The sequence below is a fragment of the Cynocephalus volans genome, chromosome 3, assembly GCF_027409185.1.
Source record: "Cynocephalus volans isolate mCynVol1 chromosome 3, mCynVol1.pri, whole genome shotgun sequence".
NCBI classification, from domain to species: domain Eukaryota; kingdom Metazoa; phylum Chordata; class Mammalia; order Dermoptera; family Cynocephalidae; genus Cynocephalus; species Cynocephalus volans.
This window is the reverse complement of record NC_084462.1, coordinates 95006927-95026774: the sequence shown is the minus strand read 5'-3', so window position 1 is coordinate 95026774 and position 19848 is coordinate 95006927. Positions and strand designations below refer to the sequence as shown.

Here is a 19848-nt window from a genome sequence, read left to right as displayed (position 1 = left end):
GGGGCACCAGACTAGGGAAAGAGAGTATGGACTGGAGAGCAGGAAGGAAACAGACCCTTGAGAGTCCTTGAGCCACAGGCTTCAGCAGGTAGGGGAGACTCATTGAGGATACTGAGTTGGTGTGAGACTGCCATGTCACATTAGTGCTGGACCTTGGGATGAGGCATTTGAGCCAGGCCACACTCACTGCTCGGTGCTGTCCAGCGCTGGGATAGCAACACCACGAAACCACATCTAGTGTTCTCCCTCAACCTAGCTTCACACAAACGTCTTTTTAGTTTCCTGAGGCTGCTGTAACAAATTACCACAAACTTGCTGACTTAAAACAACAGAAACTTATTCTCTCACAGTTCTGAAGGCTTCAAATCCAAAATTAAGGTGTTGGCAGGGTTGGTTCCTTCTGGAGGGTGTAAGGGAGAATCTGTTCCATGCCTCTCTTCTAGCTTCTGGTGGCTGCTGGCAATCCTTGCTATTCCTTGGTTTGTAGCCACATCACTCCCATCTCTACCTCCATCTTCACATGGCCTTCTCAGTGTGTCTGTGTCACCTGTCTCTCATGACGACACTTGTGATGGCATTTAGGGCCCACCTGGATAATCTGGGATAATCTCCTTATCCCAAATTCCTTAACTTAATCAAATCTGTGACCATAGAAGGTGATATTCACTCTTTCCAGGGATAGGGCAGTGAATATATCTTTTTGAGGGATCACCATTCAGCCTACTACATTTTTCATTATTGATATGACAATAACCAGGTTTTTATCCAGAATGTTCATGAACTATCATCTTTCCTCTTGATTTCTCTAGTAATTTGGAGTTCTGAAGTTGAGGGCTCTTTACAAAGGTTCCCCTGCCAAGTAGAAACCTGAGAAAAAGGATAAAAACAAGAGCTAAATAAATGGTTCTGGCGAGCATTTCTGCTGAGAGTTTCTCTAGTTAATTCTAACAAAGCAGTAGACTCCCATTAAGAGTAACTGACTGCCTTTCTGACTTAGCCACAAATTTCTACTAATGTTTATCATCACTACAATCACATTGTTGTGACTGTGTACTATATTCCATCAAGACTATTTCTCAGAATGTTCTGTGATTGTTTCTCTTGCTACATCTTCACAAACACTGCGTAAAAAAAAGCCAAATTATTTCTTTCCAGACCTGCCTCTACCTCGGCTGGCTAGCTAGTACACATCACACTATGCAAAGGGGCTGTCTGAAGCCCCTCACTGTCACTCTCCCCCATATTTCTGTGTGGCCCATTTCCTCTCCTCCATCAAGTCTTTGCTCAATATCTCCTCAGTGAAGCCTTCTTTGACCACCAGCTGGAGATTACAAACCATTCTCACTGCCTTGATGCTATCTAGCCCCTCTTCAGCCTTTCTTTTTCTCCACAGAACTTGCCTTCTAACATTCTATATATTTACTTATTTGTTTTGTTTATTATCTGCCTTTCCCACTGGAACATTAGCTCCTTGAGGGCAGTGATTTTTATCTGCTATGTTCACTGCTGTATCCCCCACACCTGGATGGATACCTGCCACATGGTAGGCCCTCAGTAAGTATGTGCTGGGTGAGGAGCTTGGGACTGAGCTCTAGGTCTAATCTACAAGGTGCTTCATACCAGTTATACCCTTCCCAGGTTGGAGGTCTTTGTACATGGCACCAGAGCACATACTCTATTCCTCTCACTTTAATTAGTTTTAGAAATAGTAAAGAGGTCATTCCCAAACCTTGTTTGAATCAGCTTTTTACCTTTCAATCCCACCAGCTCTTTATCTAAAGCTACTGGAATTGGCAAGAAAGAAGCCAGAGAAAGCCAGAGAAAAACATTACAAGAAAGGAAAGTTAAGATAGTATCCCTCATAAACAGATATAGGAATCCTTGACAAAGTATTAGCAAATTAAATCCAACCAAGGCAGGGATTGGATAAGGGGCATAAAGACTAAGTATGATTTGTAACAATGAACATGCTAATAAAAAATTAAATAAATAAATAAATAAATCCATCCAAGGATAATATATCATGACCACGGTGGGACTGATTCTGTTGAATTGAGAGTTCACTGTGGCTAGTGATGGTCAAATCACAGCCCTATCTCCTTCACATCAGTACAGTGACAGACTCAGCAGCTGTGCTATGTAAAGGACATGATAATCCTAGGAGGTGAACTTGCAACATAGACTCTGTGGCTGCCAGAAAGTGTACTGGGCTAGAAGAGAGAAAAAGAGGTTTTTGTTTTCATGCTGCTTCTGATGGTATATTAAGAACTTATTCCAGGCCGAGCCCGTGGCGCACTTGGTAGAGTGCGGCGCTGGGAGCGTGGCGACGCTCCTGCCACGGGTTCGGATCCTATATAGGAATGACCGGTGCACTCACTGTCTGAGTGCCGACAAAAAAATAAAATAAATAAATAAATAAAAGTGAGCTTTTTAAAAAAAAAAAGAATTTATTCCATCAAATTATATTGTGGGACATTTTTGGTTCTTCAGCAACTAAACCCCCTTGATAGGGATCCCAGGTAAGAGTTTGAGTCTTATCCCTGAATTGTACTCTATTAAAAAAATGATACTATAATAGTAATCCAAGTTTCCATTTGTTTTACCCCCAGGTCTATTTCTTTCTCTGATGCTTTACTTTTCTGCTGCCTCATTTGTAATTCATTTGCCTGCAATGTGCTTTTTTTCTTTATTCTTTTCTTCCCCCTTTTCCACCATTTTTTACTACTTAGAAGCATTAAGTTTTATAAGCCAAGTGGACTATAAGATCCATGGGGGCAGGAACTATGTCTTTTCTGTTTGCTCAGGTATATACAACACCTAGCACAGTGCTAGGCACATGGTACGTTGTTCAATAAATAACTTTTAGGTGGATAGATGGACAGATGAATGGCTTTTTAGTTAAATTAATCAGTCACAGTCCTTTGGGATCTTCTTAAAAGTACATGTTCTTCCCATCTTCTACTCAAGAATTTTTTTATTTTTTATTTATTTATTTATTTATTGAAATTTAGTAGGGATTTATTGTACTGGGTTTCTTTTTTTTTTTTTTAAATTATATTTATTTATTTATTCTTAATTTTATTTTGTCGATATACAATGTGGTTGATTATTGTTGCCCATTACCGAAACCTCCCTCCCTCCTCCCTCTCCCCCCCTCCAACCCAACGTCCTTTCTGTTTGCATGTCGTACCAACTTCAAGGAATTGTAGTTGTTATGTCCTCCCCGCCCCGGCTTTTTTTTTTTTTTTTTATGTGTGTGTGTGTGTGTGTGTGTGAATTTATTTATTTATTTTTAGCTCCCACCAATAAGTGAGAACGTGTGGTATTTCTCTTTCTGTGCCTGACTTGTTTCACTTAATATAATTCTCTCAAGGTCCATCCATGTTATTGCAAATGGCAGTATTTCATTCTTTTTTATAGCTGAGTAGTATTCCATTGTGTAGATGTACCACATTTTCCGTATCCACTCATCTGATGATGGACATTTGGGCTGGTTCCAACTCTTGGCTATTGTAAAGAGTTCTGCAATGAACATTGGGGAACAGGTATACGTTCGACTTCATCATTTCCATTCCTCTGGGTATATTCCCAGCAGTGGGATAGCTGGGTCATATGGCAGATCTACCTGCAATTGTTTGAGGAACCTCCATACCATTTTCCATAGAGGCTGCACCATTTTGCAGTCCCACCAACAATGGATGATAGTTCCTTTTTCTCCGCAACCTCGCCAGCATTTATCATTCAGAGTCTTTTGGATTTTAGCCATCCTAACTGGGGTGAGATGGTATCTCAATGTAGTTTTGATTTGCATTTCCCGGATGCTGAGTGATGTTGAGCATTTTTTCATATGTCTGTTGGCCATTTGTATATCTTCCTTAGAGAAATGCCTGCTTAGCTCTTTTGCCCATTTTTAAATTGGGTTGCTTGTTTTTTCTTGTAAAGTTGTTTGAGTTCCTTGTATATTCTGGATATTAATCCTTCGTCAGATGTATATTTTGCAAATATTTTCTCCCACTCTGTTGGTTGTCTTTTAACTCTGTTAATTGTTTCTTTTGCTGTGCAGAAGCTTTTTAGTTTGATATAATCCCATTTGTTTATTTTTCCTTTGGTTGCCTGTGCTTTTGGGGTTGTATTCATGAAGTCTGTGTCTGGTCCTATTTCCTGAAGTGTCTCTCCTATGTTTTCTTTAAGAAGTTTTATTGTTTCAGGGTGTATGTTTAATTCTTTAATCCATTTTGAGTTGACTTTAGTGTATGGTGAAAGGTATGGGTCTAGTTTCATTCTCCTGCATATTGATATCCAGTTCTCCCAGCACCATTTGCTAAAGAGGCAGTCTCTTCCCCAGTATATATGCTTGGTGCATTTGTCAAAGATCAGATGGCTGTAGGTATGTGGGTTGATTTCTGGATTCTCTATTCTATTGCATTGATCAGTGTGTCTGTTTTTATGCCAGTACCATACTGTTTTGGTTATTATAGCTTTGTAGTATAGTTTAAAGTCAGGTAGTGTTATACCTCCAGCTTTATTTTTTTTTGCTCAGCATTGCTTTAGCTATGCGTGGTCTTTTGTTATTCCATATAAATGTCTGGATAGTTCTTTCCATTTCTGAGAAAAATGTCATTGGAATTTTGATGGGGATTGCATTGAATTTGTATATCACTTTGGGTAGTATGGACATTTTCACTATGTTGATTCTTCCAATCCAAGAGCATGGGATATCTTTCTATCTTCTTGTATCTTCTCTAATTTCTCTCAGCAGTGGTTTGTAGTTCTCATTATAGAGATTTTTCACCTCCTTGGTTAACTCATTTCCTAAGTATTTTATTTTTTTTGGTGGCTATTGTAAATGGGCAGGCTTTATTGATTTCTCTTTCTGCATGTACACTGTTGGAGAAAAGAAATGCTACTGATTTTTGTGTGTTGATTTTGTATCCTGCTACTGTGCTGAAATCATTTATCACCTCCAAGAGTTTTTTTGTAGAGGCTTTAGGCTGTTCGATATATAGGATCATGTCATCTGCAAACAGGGACAGTTTGACTTCATCTTTTCTGATCTGGATGCCCTTTATTTCCTTCTCTTCTCTGATTGCTCTGGCTAGTACTTCCAACACTATGTTGAATAGGAGTGGTGAGAGTGGACATCCTTGTCTAGTTCCTTTTCTTAAAGGAAAAGCTTTCAGCTTTTCCCCATTCAGGATGATATTGGCAGTGGGTTTATCATATATGGCTTTAATTATGTTGAGATACTTTCCGTCTATACCTAACTTATAGAGGGTCTTTGTCATGAATGAGTGTTGAATTTTATCAAATGCTTTTTCAGCATCTATAGAGATGATCATATGGTCCTTGTGTTTGATTTTATTAATATGGTGTATCACATTTATTGATTTCCGTATGTTGAACCAACCTTGCATCCCTGGAATGAATCCCACTTGATTGTGGTGAATAATTTTACGTATGTGTTGTATTCTGTTTGCTAGTATTTTAGTGAGGATTTTTGCATCTATATTCATCAAGGATATCAGCCTGTAGTTTTCTTTTTTGGTTATATCTTTACCTGGTTTTGGTATTGGGATGATGTTTGCTTCATAGAAAGAGTTTGGGAGACTTGCGTCTGTTTCAATCTTTTAGAATAGTTTGTAGAGAACCAGTGTCAATTCCTCTTTGAATGTTTGGTAAAATTCTGCTGTGAATTCATCTGGTCCTTGGCTTTTCTTTGTTGGGAGCTTTCTGATAACAGCTTCAATCTCCTTTATTGTTATTGGTCTGTTCAGATTTTCTACATCTTCATGGCTCAGTTTTGGGAGCTTGTGTGTGTCCAGAAATTTATCCATTTCCTCCAGATTTTCAAACTTGTTGGCGTATAGTTGTTTATAGTAGTCTCGAATGATTCCTTGTATTTCAGATGAATCAGTTGTAATATCATGTTTTTCATTTCTAATTTTTGTTATTTGAATCTTCTCTCTTCTTTTTTTTGTTAGCCATGCTAATGGTTTGTCAATTTTATTTATCTTTTCAAAAAACCAACTTTTTGATTCATTGATCTTTTGTATTGTTTTTTGGGTTTCAATATCATTAAGTTCTGCTCTGATCTTAATGATTTCTTTCTGTCTGCTAACTTTAGGTTTGGATTGTTCTTGTTTTTCTAGATCTTTAAGGTGAAGTGTTAGGTTGTTCACTTGCCCTCTTTCCATTCTTCTGAAGTGAGCATTTAATGCAATAAATTTCCCCCTTAATACTGCTTTTGCAGTATCCCACAGGTTTTGGTATGATGTATTATTATTTTCATTACTTTCAATAAATTTTTTGATTTCCTGCTTGATTTCTTCTTGGACCCATATGTCATTAAGTAGAATGCTGTTTAATTTCCATGTGTTTGTATAGTTTCAAGAATTTCGTTTGTTATTGATTTCTAGTTTTAATCCATTGTGGTCTGAGAAAATACATGGGATAATTCCAATTTTTTTGAATTTGTTGAGACTTGATTTGTGACCTAATATGTGATCTATCCTGGAGAATGATCCATGTGCTGATGAGAAGAATGAATATTCTGAGGTTGTTGGATGGAATGTTTTGTAGATATCTGCCAAGTCCAATTGGTCTAGAGTACTGTTTAGATCTTGTGTTTCTCTGCTGATTCTTTGCCTAGATGATCTGTCCAATATTGACAGTGGGGTGTTCAGGTCCCCTGCTATTATGGTATTAGTGTCTATTTCCTTCTTTAGGTCTATAAATCTGGCTGCTCCAACATTGGGTGCGTACATATTTATGATTGTTATGTCTTCTCGATGGATCAGTCCTTTTATCATTATGTAGTGTCCCTCATTGTCTCTTTTTATGGTTTTTAGTTTAAAGTCTACTTTGTCAGATATGAGAATAGCTCCTCCAGCTCGTTTTTCTTTTCTGTTTGCATGGTAAATCTTTTTCCATCCTTTCACTCTTAGTCTATGTGAGTCTTTATGGGTGAGGTGGGTCTCTTGAAGGCAGCATATAGTTGGGTCCTCCTTTTTAATCCAGTCAGCCAGTCTGTGTCTTTTTTTTTTGTTGTTGTTGTTTTTTCGTGACCGGCACTCAGCCAGTGAGTACACCGGTCAGTCCTATATAGGATCCGAACCCGCGGCGGGAGCGTCGCCGCGCTGCCAGCGCAGCACTCTACCAAGTGCGCCACGGGCTCGGCCCCAGTCTGTGTCTTTTGATTGGGGAATTTAAGCCTTTTACATTAAGAGTTGTTATTGAAAAGTGTTGATTTATTCCTAGCATTTTATTGATTGTTGTTTGGTTGTCTTAGGTGTCTTTTGTTCCTTGCTTTCTGATTTACTGTTTGTTTTCTGTGTTTGTTGGTTCCTTAGGTTGTAGATAACCTTTTTGTTTGTTTGTTTTCTCTTCATGAATGCCAGTTTTATTATACTAGTGGGTTTAGATTTTTCTTGGGTTTTTATGGCAGTGGTAGTTATTTTTCAGGAACCAAACCCAGTACTCCGTTGAGAATTTCTTGTAAGGGTGGTCGTGTGGTAGTGAACTCCTGCAGTTTTTGTTTGTCTGAGAAATATACTATTTGCCCTTCATTTCGGAAGGATAGCCTTGCAGGGTAGAGTATTCTTGGCTGACAATCTCTGTCTTTTAGTATTTTGAATATATCATCCCATTCCTTTCTGGCTTTTAGGGTTGGTGATGAAAAGTCTGATGTTAGCCTGATTGGGGCTCCCTTATAGGTGATTTGACGCTTCTCTCTTGCAGCTTTTAAGATTCTCTGTTTGTCTTTGAGTTTTGCCAATTTGACTATAACATGTCTTGGAGAAGACCTTTTTGGGTTGAATACGTTTGGAGATCATTGAGCTTCCTGGATCTGAAGATCTGTGATTTTTCCTATACCTGGGAAGTTTTCTGCCACTATTTTGTTGAATATGTTTTCAATGCAATCTCCATTTTCCTCCCCTTCTGGAATACCCATGACTCAGATATTTGAGCGCTTAAGGTTGTCTGATATCTCTCTCAGATTTTCTTCAATGCCTTTGATTCTTTTTTCTTTTTTTTTTTTTGTCTGCTTGTGTTATTTCAAATAGCCCATCTTCAAATTCAGAGGTTGTCTCTTCAACTTCCACAAGCCTGCTGGTTAAATTCTCCGTTGTGTTTTTTTATTTCGCTGAATAACTTCTTCAGTTCAGCGAGTTCTGCTACATTTTTTTTCAGGGCATTGATTTCCTTGTACATTTCCTCTTTCAGGTCCTGTATACTTTTCCTCATTTCATCATGATGTCTAGCTGAGTTTTCTTGTATCTCATTCAGTTTCCTTAGAATTATCACTCAAAATTCTTTGTCAGTCATTTCAAGGGCTTCTTGTTCTATAGGATCTAGAGCTTGAGATTTATTATCCTTTGGTGGTGTACTTTCTTGATTTTTCGTATTTCTGGTATCTTTTCTTTGATGTTTATTCATTGTGGCAGGGGGTTTCACAGTCCACAGATCAGATGAAATGAGCAGAGTATCTTCTGTTCCACTGGGCAGTCTCTCCAGATTTTTTTTTAAAGTATAATTATTTTATTTTTCTGGTTATTTGAAATCCAGATAAGTGGATGTTTTACTTAATAATGAAGTTGTGGGCCGAGCCTGTGGCGCACTCGGGAGGGTGCGGCGCTGGGAGCGCGGCGACGCTCCCAGCGGCCGCGGGTTCGGATCCTATATAGGAATGGCCGGTGCACTCACTGGCTGAGTGCCGGTCACGAAAAAGAAAAAAAAAAAAAAATAATGAAGTTGTGAGCAGAATTGCTCATCTACTCTTTTTCACTGGGGTCTGTTACTTTTAGGTATGGTATGACTATAAGACATTTGCTCATTGGGAAGGAGGATGTGCTGTGAAGATCCCAGTAGCGTTGGACACTGTAAGTTATTTTCAGACTATTATTTTTACCTATCATGCTATTAGTGTTAGTCTGCTCAGGCTACTATAACAAAATACCACAGACTGAGTGGTTTAAACAGCAGAAATTTATTTTCTCACAGTTTTGGAGTCTAGAAGTCCCAGATCAAGGTGCCAGTGGATTCAGTTCCTGGTGAGGAACCCCTTCCTGGCTTGTAAACTGCCACCTTCTTGCTCTGCCCTCCCATGGCAGAGAGAGAGAAAGAGAGAAAGTGCTCTGTGTCTCTTCATATGAAAATACTGTTTCTATCGGATCAGGGCCCTACCCTTATGAAATCATTTTTAATCTTAATTACCTCCACATAGGCCTTATCACTAAATATAGTCACATTGGGAATTGGGGCTTCAACATATGAGTTTTGGGGGAGACACAAATATTCAGTCCGTAATATGTTCCTATATAGAAAGAACCAAGGACATTAGTGTTCTGCATGATAACATACACACAGAGACAGTAAGTAGATTAGTGGTTGCCCATGGCTGGGGCAGGGGGCGGGTTTGGGGAGCAATAGGGAATGACTGCTAATGGGTAGAGGATTTCTTTTTGGGATGATGAAAATGTTTTAAATTGATTGTGGTAATGGTTGCATGACTATGAATATACTGAAAACTGTTTAATTGTGCACTTTAAATTGGGAATATACAGCATGTGGATTATATCAATAAAACCGTTAAAATGTGAGGGAAAATAAGAGTTAAAAAATAACATAAACTCTGATTGCATGGTATGAAACATTGGGTACAAACGTAACTCTTCTCCATATGCTTACATTTGTATGTCTAAGAAGAACAATAATACTAAAAACAGGGAAAACATGGTGGTCACATGTGCCATGTAGAATGTCCTTGTATAGGACCAAGTCAAAAAACATGAGTTTTCAGTTGTAACCCTGGGCCTCTAGGCCCAAGGGAATGCATCAGTTATGATGTTAGAATCTAAGTGGCACATCCAGACTGTCTTGAGTTTCTAAAGGGAGGTTTCTTCCTGCAGCTGAATCACAAGCACCACCACAGGCCCTAAGTAGATACTAAATACTAATGTTATTTTTTAAAATTGCCAGCTTCAATAAGAACCCCATTATAAAGAAAATTATTTCAGATATCAACTTTCAGATCTATAAGAGACTTTAACAATCTATCTACTCTAACCCCTCACACTTACAGGTGAAGAAACTGAGGTTCAGAGAAGTTAAATTACTTGTCTGGGGCCACAGCTAGATTGTGGCAGAACTGAGGCAAGCCCCCAGGTCTGCTGAACTGCCCTTCTAAAGCCCATTCCACTCTAACTTACCACCTTGCTCTTTGGGAAAAAAGGAAGAAAAGAAGAGACTTATTGGTTAATGAAGTAGGGAGGTGTGGTGAGGAGATAGATGTGCTTTACTTCTTGCTGCCAACTGGAAGTTGAGCAGAAGGTGTCATCTCAACTACTCCACCCTCACTCCCAACTTCATATATGTTCTTGTGATCTTTTCCTTGCTAGTGCTTTACTTAGAGCCAAGTACAAACCCTTATGTGATCCAGGCAGCTTCCTTACAGGAGGCAGGAAACCTACCCAGTTTTCTCTGCCTGGAGTGCCATTCCAGAAGACACAGTTATGGGCCATGCCTACAACCCTATTGTTAGAGTCACTTAAAGTACCCTTGGTGATTTCTATAACAGAAGCAGTTTCACCAGATTTACCCTCAGAACTGAGTCGGTCATCCTGGGGATCCAGAGAAGCAGGGAGCAAGAAGAGTAAAGGCTGCAGTGAGTAAGGACAAAAGTCACCTCCCCAAGCCAAAAAGCCACCATCTGTTGTATATATACACATGCACACACATACACTTGGGCCCACTTAGAAAAATTCACTCTTTAGCAGGGCTCTAGAAATAAACACATTTATTATATTCGCAGGAAAATTAAAAATACAAAATAGGAAAGGCCACTTATAGGATAGATAGAATAGAATTCATCACTTACAAGAAAAAACAGCAAATGCAGGTATAGATAATAAATTGATGAAGGGTGAGAAATTTCCCTAATAATTAAAAAATGGACATTTTTTAGTGTTTGAGTTCTTTTCCTTTTAATGTCAGGGCCCCGAAATTTGCCATCCCTGTGCCCACAGATTTGTGTTGTCCTGGAGTCTGTACTTACAGAGAGTGTGAGTTTTATACAATGAAATATTTTTAAATTCTACTTCAAAACTTCCTTATATGAATACTCCTCCCCTTAGAGTGTTGCTATGTTGTAGATACCAGTGTTTCAACGAGGTGGAAGTGTGGTACCAACAAAGACAACTACAGGAAAATCCACAGGCTGGATGACTAATGCCCCATATGGACTCCGGGTTGCTCTGAGCAGTAAGGTATTTGGAAAATCGATCACCCTATTAGTTATTATTTTATATCTTTACAGAGGTAGCCTTTTGAGTGTGTGACTCCACTTAAAAGTGATGAGCCCCATCTATGAGACAAGTGCTTCTGAAATCACAGTTTTAAATCCTTTCTGAATCATTGTCCAGCTTGTCTGCCTCTCCTGGAATTGTTCCAAAGGGAACTCTGAGACCTTGGAATGATAGAAACCACCTTTGTGGGCACTGTGACTGTTCGGCTTGGCACTGATTACTACTGGACTTAAAGCTCATTGGGCCATAGGCAGCCTACCCACGTGGATTAGCTCTGAAACCTAGTCTCCCATAAAAAGGTACCTGTGTCTATGCACCATTTTAGGGATGCCAATCCCACCCAGTGATATCTATTCTCATCATGTGGCTCAAACAACTAAAATTTCCTTGGGTTAAACCTGGGAGAATCCAGAATTGATTTGGCTTTTTGAGAAGATCTTTTGATCCAAATGAAGCCTGTAGCAGACTCCTCTCCTGTCCATTTGCCCAAATGTAGTACAGGGCCAAACACAAATTCTTGCTCTTATTATATTAATATTTACTCTTATTTATATGAAGATACTTCAGAAAGTTCATGGAAAGATTCATATTATCTTTTAATTCTATTTTTCCACGAACTTTTTGAAGTACCCTTGTATTAATATTATAAAATAATTAAGTAAGTTACAGTGTTCTTTTCCATCTGTTTCACTTAGGCATGTCTTCTTGGGCCAAACTATGGGCTTTGGACCCACGTGAGGTCCCAGAATAAATGCAAGAAACTTGAACCATCACACATCAAGCATTGTCTATAACAGTAAACTGCCACTTGGAGTGCTGTGACATTGTTTGACATGCAAAGGGGGTCCTCCTACTAAAAGAGTAGGAACCAGATACTGTTCTCTTAAGTGGAGGGTCTTCTAAAGATAGTTGACCTTGTCCATTTTATACTGACTCTTTTTTTTATCTTGAGTTTCATTTTGTGAACTTTCTTGGCCTTGTTGTAACATTCTGGAATAGCATTTTCTGGGAAGCCATTTGCACCACTGACCGTATTTCATAGTTTAAATTTCAACAAGGCCTGACTCTTTGTGGTCCTCTTATGTGACTTCCTTATTTATATTATTTCACTATTTATTCAGGAGTGATCAGGCACTGAATATATTAGGTATTTGTATGACTACTTTGTATAGCTTCAATATTAAGCTCTTGTTCAACATAATTTTTCACAATTTTTAAATTCTTTTGTTTCCCTTTAGGGGCTGATATCATTCTCCTATAAAGCTGTTATATAAACACATTGTCTATCTGTGATTCATTTGATTCATTCTCTAGGGTTCTGCAGTGGGTGAGTTATATCTGGATGATGGTCATTCATTCCAGTACCTCCACCAGAAGCAATTCTTGCACAGGAAGTTTTTATTCTGTTCTGGTGCTTTGATCAACAGGTAATGGCAGCTAAAGAATCTGTGTGCTTTCCTAAATAAATCATTTTATCTTTTGTCATCTTCAAATGCCCAGCTGATGTTTTAAGGTACTATTTAAAGAAGTAAATGGTGAAGGCCATTTGTGGAGTATTTTTAATTATCCTACCATGAATGTCTCTTCCTTGTCCCTTCCTTATTTTCTCCACCTTCCTTTCCCGCCCTCTAAAAAAAATTTAAAAGGATTCAATTTAAGCTCCCATTAATTCCATTTATTCATCCATTCACCAATTCATTAAGTATCTGATTTCTTACAATTGGATTATAGTATCCAAGTCACATTTGTGACTTTTATGTCCTTCAGTGATTTCTCTCCAAACGGCTTATAAAGGGATATTGACATGACCACTGGTTAGTTAGTCCTTGGCACAGAGTCACCTTTTTTCATCTCTTCATCCCAGTAAATATGAATCCTGTATGGATCATGCCTCCATAGGGACAGATGGAAGGGGGAAATCTCACAAAGCTGGTGATGTTGACCTGTTGACCAATTTAAACCCCCATCCCTCTCCTTCTCCTAATACCATTTGTATCTGTTTCAGTTGTGCTGATGAGAGGGGTCAATATCCCAGCAAGTGTGTGGTGGAGCGGATTTTGGTCTTGGGGCTCAGGAAGAAACCATCTTCTGTGACCACCCACTCATCTGGTGAGGAGACAGTCTATTCTTACCTAACTGTTTGTTTTTGTAAACACAGGAGTATCTGCAGTGAGGAGATTAGTTCCAAAACTAATTACCCTGAGTTTACCCTGAGCAGACTCTGTGCTTTCTGGTAGAGGTCAAATATACTAGTCTGTAGAGTGAGCAAGGCCATCCTGCTTGTTTTCATGAGTTGGTCTTTCTGCTCACTGTTAATATTTTTCTAAGGGAAATTATTTGGGGCTTAAAAAAATATTGTAGCTTCTCTGAATGTTTTTTTGAACTATAAATATCTGAAGCCCTGGAGATCCTACCCATGTTTATGGAGTTTATGAAAGGGCATAGGATGGGATTTATATCCTTCCTTTCATACTGAATTTCTTGGAAAAATCACTTTGTTCCTTACAGTTTCTTTTCAACCAGTCTTGCACTTAAAACAGTGAAGTGTTTCATGTTTTAAAAAATTCATGGAAGTTCATGGGTAAAAGTGCTATTAATTTGGATTCTTCTAAGTGGGGTATAAGGTTTTATGATAGAGTCAGAAAACATTTCAGATTCAAAGAAAAGATTTTTCCCTCCTAGATATTCATCAAAGTTTCCCTCTTTTATTGTCTTGCTGTTTAGATGGTAAAGATCAGCCTGTGACTTTTACATATTGTGCCAAAACATCCACGCTGAGCCTGGAGAAACTCTCATTGAACATTGGTGCTGACTGGGAAGTCCACATCAGTTGACAAAAGAGTACCCCTGGTGACACACACAGGGAGCTGCCTACACCTTTTCACCCTTCCCTTGGCCTTTTTTTTTGAGATTTGTGCTGTAGTTTAATTGACTTCTCTGGCTCAAAATAATCTTTCATTAATTAGCAGTATATAATGAACAATAGATTTCATATTTTAAGATTTCAGATTTTATATTTTAAGATATACTAATGATACTCTTCATGTCTTGGACTCAAGTAGCCCTGAGATATTTATAGAGTTATGAGTCTTCCATTGCCTCTTGGGCCATGGGCCATGGTAAACAGTATGGCCCCTTGAGCAGCCTCTCCTTGAGCAGGGCTGGATGGGTTTGTTTTAATGTGGGCCATGCCTACTTATGTGGCCCATTTGTTGGGGCTTGCTCAGGCCATGCAGCAGAATCGCTCTGGTGATCTCCAAGTGGACAGCAGCCTCTGCTACACCACCCTACCGCAGTTATCTCTTACTACATTGACATGAGCAGAACAACCCTCTTCTGCATGCACAGCATATGTTGTAGCAATGGGCAGTTATTCTCTCCTAAAGACTGATTTAGGAGCACAGAGTATTCTTTTCCCTTTCATCCTTCTCAGGCTCAAAAGTTCTACATTAATCTTCTTAAAATTCAAATTTCCTTTTTTTAAAAAATTAAATACTATCTATGAACCAAAGAATATTTATAACATGAGTAAACTACAATTAATAATAGTGGAAAAAATAACCACATAGTGGTTATAGTGGAAATAGAACACAGGGTTGGGACTAGGATGAGGCAAGTGAGGCACTTGCCTCAGGCACAAAATTTAAGGGGCTGCCCAAAAAAAGCAATAATCAAAATGATATTTTAATGAGCTATTTTCAAAAGGCAAAATTAATGCCAAAAAAACCAAACCCATGGTGAATAAAATATCAATATTTTAAATAAAGACAGGATCAGTATTACAAAGTTTTCCCTTTGCCTCAGGATCCAACATGGCTTGGCATGGGATAGAACATTATAACATACCAGTTGCATCGTGATGCTCCCTGCTCTAGAGACCCAGTGACTCCCTGCTGCCTGCTACAGCATCTGATGGGGGAGCCTCAAGTCCTCAGCTCTCCTCAGCATGCACATTTTCTTGTCAGGCTTCCTCCACTTAAAAGCTTGCCAACTACCACCTCTGTACCTTCTGTTCCCTGGGCCGCAGTATCCTCCCCTTCCTCCACCTATGCAAATATTGCCATCCTTCCAGGCCCAACTCAAATCCTGCTTTTCCATGAAGCCGCCTTTCTAACTACCTTAACACCCCTACTCCCCCATGAACATTAACAGTGATTTTGCCCTTCTCTGAAATGCTGCCTGACTTTTGTGCTCTACTTAGCATTCTCAGCGATCATACCTTAATGTTTCAGGTATGTCTTTCTGTTCCCCTACTAGACTGTATGTTCCTTAAGAGCATGTTTTATCTCTCTGATATCCAACAGAGCACCATTACACTTGACTTTCAGGAATTGTTAGCTATGATTGGTTAACTGGTGGATTTGATTGATTTTGATTAATTAAAAAGTGAGAATTGAATGTATTTGTTTCTGATTTACTTTTCTGACACAGAACTCTCCCCAAATGCACTAATCGTTATGCATTTCCTCGGGGACACATTTTGTTGTATCAGTTGAGATTTGAGCTTTGTACCATATGTAAGCTTACATAGACACATGTAGATTCTTTACCCCTATTTCTGTACGTTTTGCAATTGAGGAGAAAGGATGCATCCTACATTAGCCAAAAGCATAGATGCCAGCTTCAAATTTTCTTTGCCAACTTAAAATAAGACCTAGCCTGAAAACTGGGTGCTCTTCCCTAATATGAATAATGGTTTTTAGTAGCATTTAAAGCTTAATAATTAAGAAATATCTTTAGATCAACAATGATTGCATGCTTACTCTTCCACTTAAAAAATTTTTGGAAGAAGGAATGAAACAAGAGCTAGTCAAGTAAGTTATTGAGGAACTGTTCTTTCTTGACCCAAATTTATAATAACACATTTGACTGAAGACAAGTGGAGAGAAATATAGCCTGTGTATTTTTAATTGTTCTCTGCTGTTATTGCTTCTTACACTTTACCCACCTCCTATTTCTGAAATTTTACCAAAGAGCTATGAGGGGCTGCATTGGCCTCCAGGTATTCAGTTACCTTGTTCTGGCTAATTCCTGATGTTTTCACAGGAAACTGGATTTTAGGTAAGAAATTAGAATCATTTCAACAGGGATTCTAACAAAGCTCTAAAATGAATGCATAGTGTGTCTTTCCTTCAGGTCTTACATGCCAAGGAATGAGTTGACAAGTCAGTTTAAAAACAGAAACTGCCCAACAGAAAAACGGGCAAAGGTAATTCACAAGAAATTGAAACAGACAAAATAAGCATATGAAAGATGCCCAGCCTCATTAATAATCAAATAAATGACTTTTTTCCCTAACTGACCAAGATTAAAAAGAGTAAAAATGTCTGGTACTGATGTTGGTGGGGGTAATAAGCATTCCTGTGCTTCATTGGTAGAGTTATAAATAAGTATAATCTTTCAGGATGGCAGTCTGGCCATAGTGTCAAAATTTTAAATTTGCATACTCTAACCCTGAGATTCCACTTCAGATAAACCAGATAAATGTTCAGAGCTACTAACTGCAATGCAGTTTATATGGTGGAAAACTGGCGATAAGCTCATTTTTCTTTAACAAGGGATTTGTTAAATATAGCACTTCCATAAATTGGAATATTACACAACCATTAAAAATAATCTATGTATATCAACATAGAAATGTTTTTGATAAAATGTTCACTGAGTGATTTCATCTACATTAAAGTTATAATAAAACAAACTCAAATTGAAGGACATCCTATACGCTTCAAAACATGAAAGCCATGAAAAACAGGAGTAACTGTTCCAGACTGAAGGAGACTTGATATTAAATAAACGTGACAATATATGTGTGATCCTGGGTTGAATTATGGACCTATAAAGGACATTATTGGGACAGTTGGCAACATTTGGATTGGATCATTTGATTACATGGTAATTTTTCTGATTTTGAGTGTTGTACTATGATTATGTGAGTATAGAGAAATTTCCTTGGTTTTAGGAAAAACATAATTCTGGTATTTGGTCTGTGTGCAGAATCCCTCCATTTTTTCACATCACTTTCACTATCAGGGTATCACAATGATAGCCAGCAGAAACATAGTCAAAAAACATAAATATCTGGGGCTGCATGGTTTTTAGCTCATAATTAACCACCCTACCTAAAAGCCTTCTGGGTAATAGAATTCCTATGACAATGCCAACCATTCTATGCTGCTTTTAAGATTTCCACTTACCAAACCTTCTAAATGCCTAGCATAATTCCAGAGGGCACTCTAGAATAAAATAACTTCTCAGCCCAGGAGGTAGGAAGTCATCAACAGCTCCACTGGAAACAGGCTACCATGTTAGTCACAGACAATGGAAGCTATATAGCTACTGTTCTAGGAGAAGTAAAGGAGACATTGGCATCTGATATCAGATCTGCTTGTCTTATGACTGGCCTTGCTGAAGGCTGCAGTGCCACAGCAAGTTCTGCCAGAATTAGACAGCTGCTTCTTGACATTTGTTTCCAGCACGGCTGATGCTGTTAGATTGCTCTACAATCAGAGCTAGGGAAACGGGAGCCCTGACTATTTATATTCAAGGATCCCAATGTCTTATGCCTAATTCATATTAATGGAGTCTTAGTATACATTTACTTCTTCACTGGAAGTCAGAAGGCCTGGGGTCTAATTTGATTCTACAGTGAACTGGCTGAGTGATCTTGGTCATGCCATTTAATCTCTGAGCGTTGGTTTCCTCGTTTGTTAAAGAAAAAAGATAATCTACAAAATTCTGTGAGTTTTCTGCAACTTAACTGTAAAAATACAGCAAATAGCTCATTTCCTCAGTTGTAAAATGGAATTAATCAAACCTGCAGAGTTGTGCTACAGATTAAAAATACTCTGTGTATAGAAAGGGACAAATTGTAACTTTACAATGGAGAAACCTAATGGACACCACTTTAGCCAAATAATCAAGTTTGATATCACCTAGAATAAAAATATCAATATCTTGTACACCCAAATATGATTTCAGAAGGCTGTGTCATATTTTTGATATTCTTCCCCCTAATTCATAACCTCAATCTAATTATATGAAAAACATCAGATAAACCCAAGTTGAGGGACATTCTACAAAAATCCTGACCAGTACTCTTCAAAAGTGTCAGAGTCATGAGAGACAAAGGCTATGGAATGCTCAGAGATTGGAGGACACTAAGGAATTCTATCCTCGCAACTCTTTTGGAAGGCTAAAATTATTTAAAAATAAAAATTTTTTTAAAGCACTCTATGTGAAGTGGCTTACTTATAGTAGGCACTTAGTGAATGGTAGGTGTTATAATTGAAGCAAATACATTACATCCAATAGTGCTGAATCAAAGAAATATTTTTTGGTGGAAAAGAGTGATACAGAGCCATTGATTGGCATTGTTGTACAACACAAACCATTCCAGCCACAGATACTGCATGATCTTGGCTGAACAATGTTGTAAAAACTTCTTTATCCTTGAAGAAGCTTCCAGAAATTAAAATGTACAGCTGTTTATATGCTTATCATCTACCCTTCGTTCATGGGTTCAGATTGGATTTCTCCCTGATAGCATGAGTTTCCACAGCTGTGCTGCTGAATAAACCTTGAGCTTGGACTTGCTAATCTAAGAGGACATTTTATGCACAGTACTTGATAAAGCAAAATGAATAGCACCTGGCCCTCTGTGTCGGCTGTTCCCACCCTGCTCTGACAAGAGGCTCATTTCTATCATGCAGTCATCTTAATTACTAACAGATGGAGCTGCTTAGACAGCTGAGGAAAGAAAGCTCAGCAGGTGTGTGCCCCAGTGACAGCTCCTCCCCCAGGGGCAAATCAGCCAAGGAACTTTGATTACATTGACAAAGTCGTGAGTGTAAGAATTTCTCTTCACAAAGGGAAATTTCATTTAATAGATACATCACACCTACTTACTAAGGGCCCCAGACCCACCTTCACAGTCTTGTGGGCAAACAGGAAGTTAAATAAGCAGAAACAATAAAATGTGGGTCAGGGTGATATAGGGCACTGGGCTAGGACCCACACTTATGATGGTGGGGAAGGAAACTTCACCCTTGCTGTCTGTGCCATTGGTGAGTTTGAGGGTGGAAGTCAATCTTTTCAGAGACTCTTTTAGTGCAGGTAGATGAGCAAGCCTCGGAGTGGCGATGATGTGTACCATGTGAGCCTGGGCAGATTGCACTTACCCACTGTGCTGTACACATGGAAGATGTTCAGTAAATGTTCAGAGTGAATGTTGATTCATATCAGTGAGTGATTGTATCATTCAACTTGATCTAACCCCAAAGTAACATTAAATGCAGGTCTTCTCTAACAGCAATACTATTTACTGAGTTCTTAAAACAATCCTGCCACTATTTTAAGTGCATTACCTAAATTAACTTGCTTAATCCATACAGCAACCTAATAACAGAATGACTATCATTGTAGCCATGTTTTAGGTGAGAAAACTGAGGCATAGGAAGAAAGGAAAAGGTAACTCACCTAAAGTTACACAGGCACAGCCAGTAAGTGGCTAACCCAGATTTTGAATCTAGACAGTCTCCAGATATTG

At 38.6% G+C, this 19848-nt stretch overlaps 1 protein-coding gene across 2 annotated transcripts in view; it reads left to right on the top strand.

Annotated features, from left to right (window-relative positions):
• The window catches only part of GANC (glucosidase alpha, neutral C), a 63828-nt gene extending 48140 nt beyond the window's left edge, over nucleotides 1–15688 (top strand). For both annotated transcript variants that reach the window (XM_063089838.1, XM_063089839.1), the window contains exons 21-25: nucleotides 8805–8879; nucleotides 11151–11264; nucleotides 12618–12730; nucleotides 13309–13412; nucleotides 14028–15688. In XM_063089838.1, coding sequence (XP_062945908.1) covers nucleotides 8805–8879; nucleotides 11151–11264; nucleotides 12618–12730; nucleotides 13309–13412; nucleotides 14028–14137 — 516 coding nt within the window. In that variant the 3' untranslated portion in view covers nucleotides 14138–15688. The remainder of the gene's footprint in view (nucleotides 1–8804; nucleotides 8880–11150; nucleotides 11265–12617; nucleotides 12731–13308; nucleotides 13413–14027) is intronic.
• Nucleotides 15689–19848: the final 4160 nt, after the last annotated feature.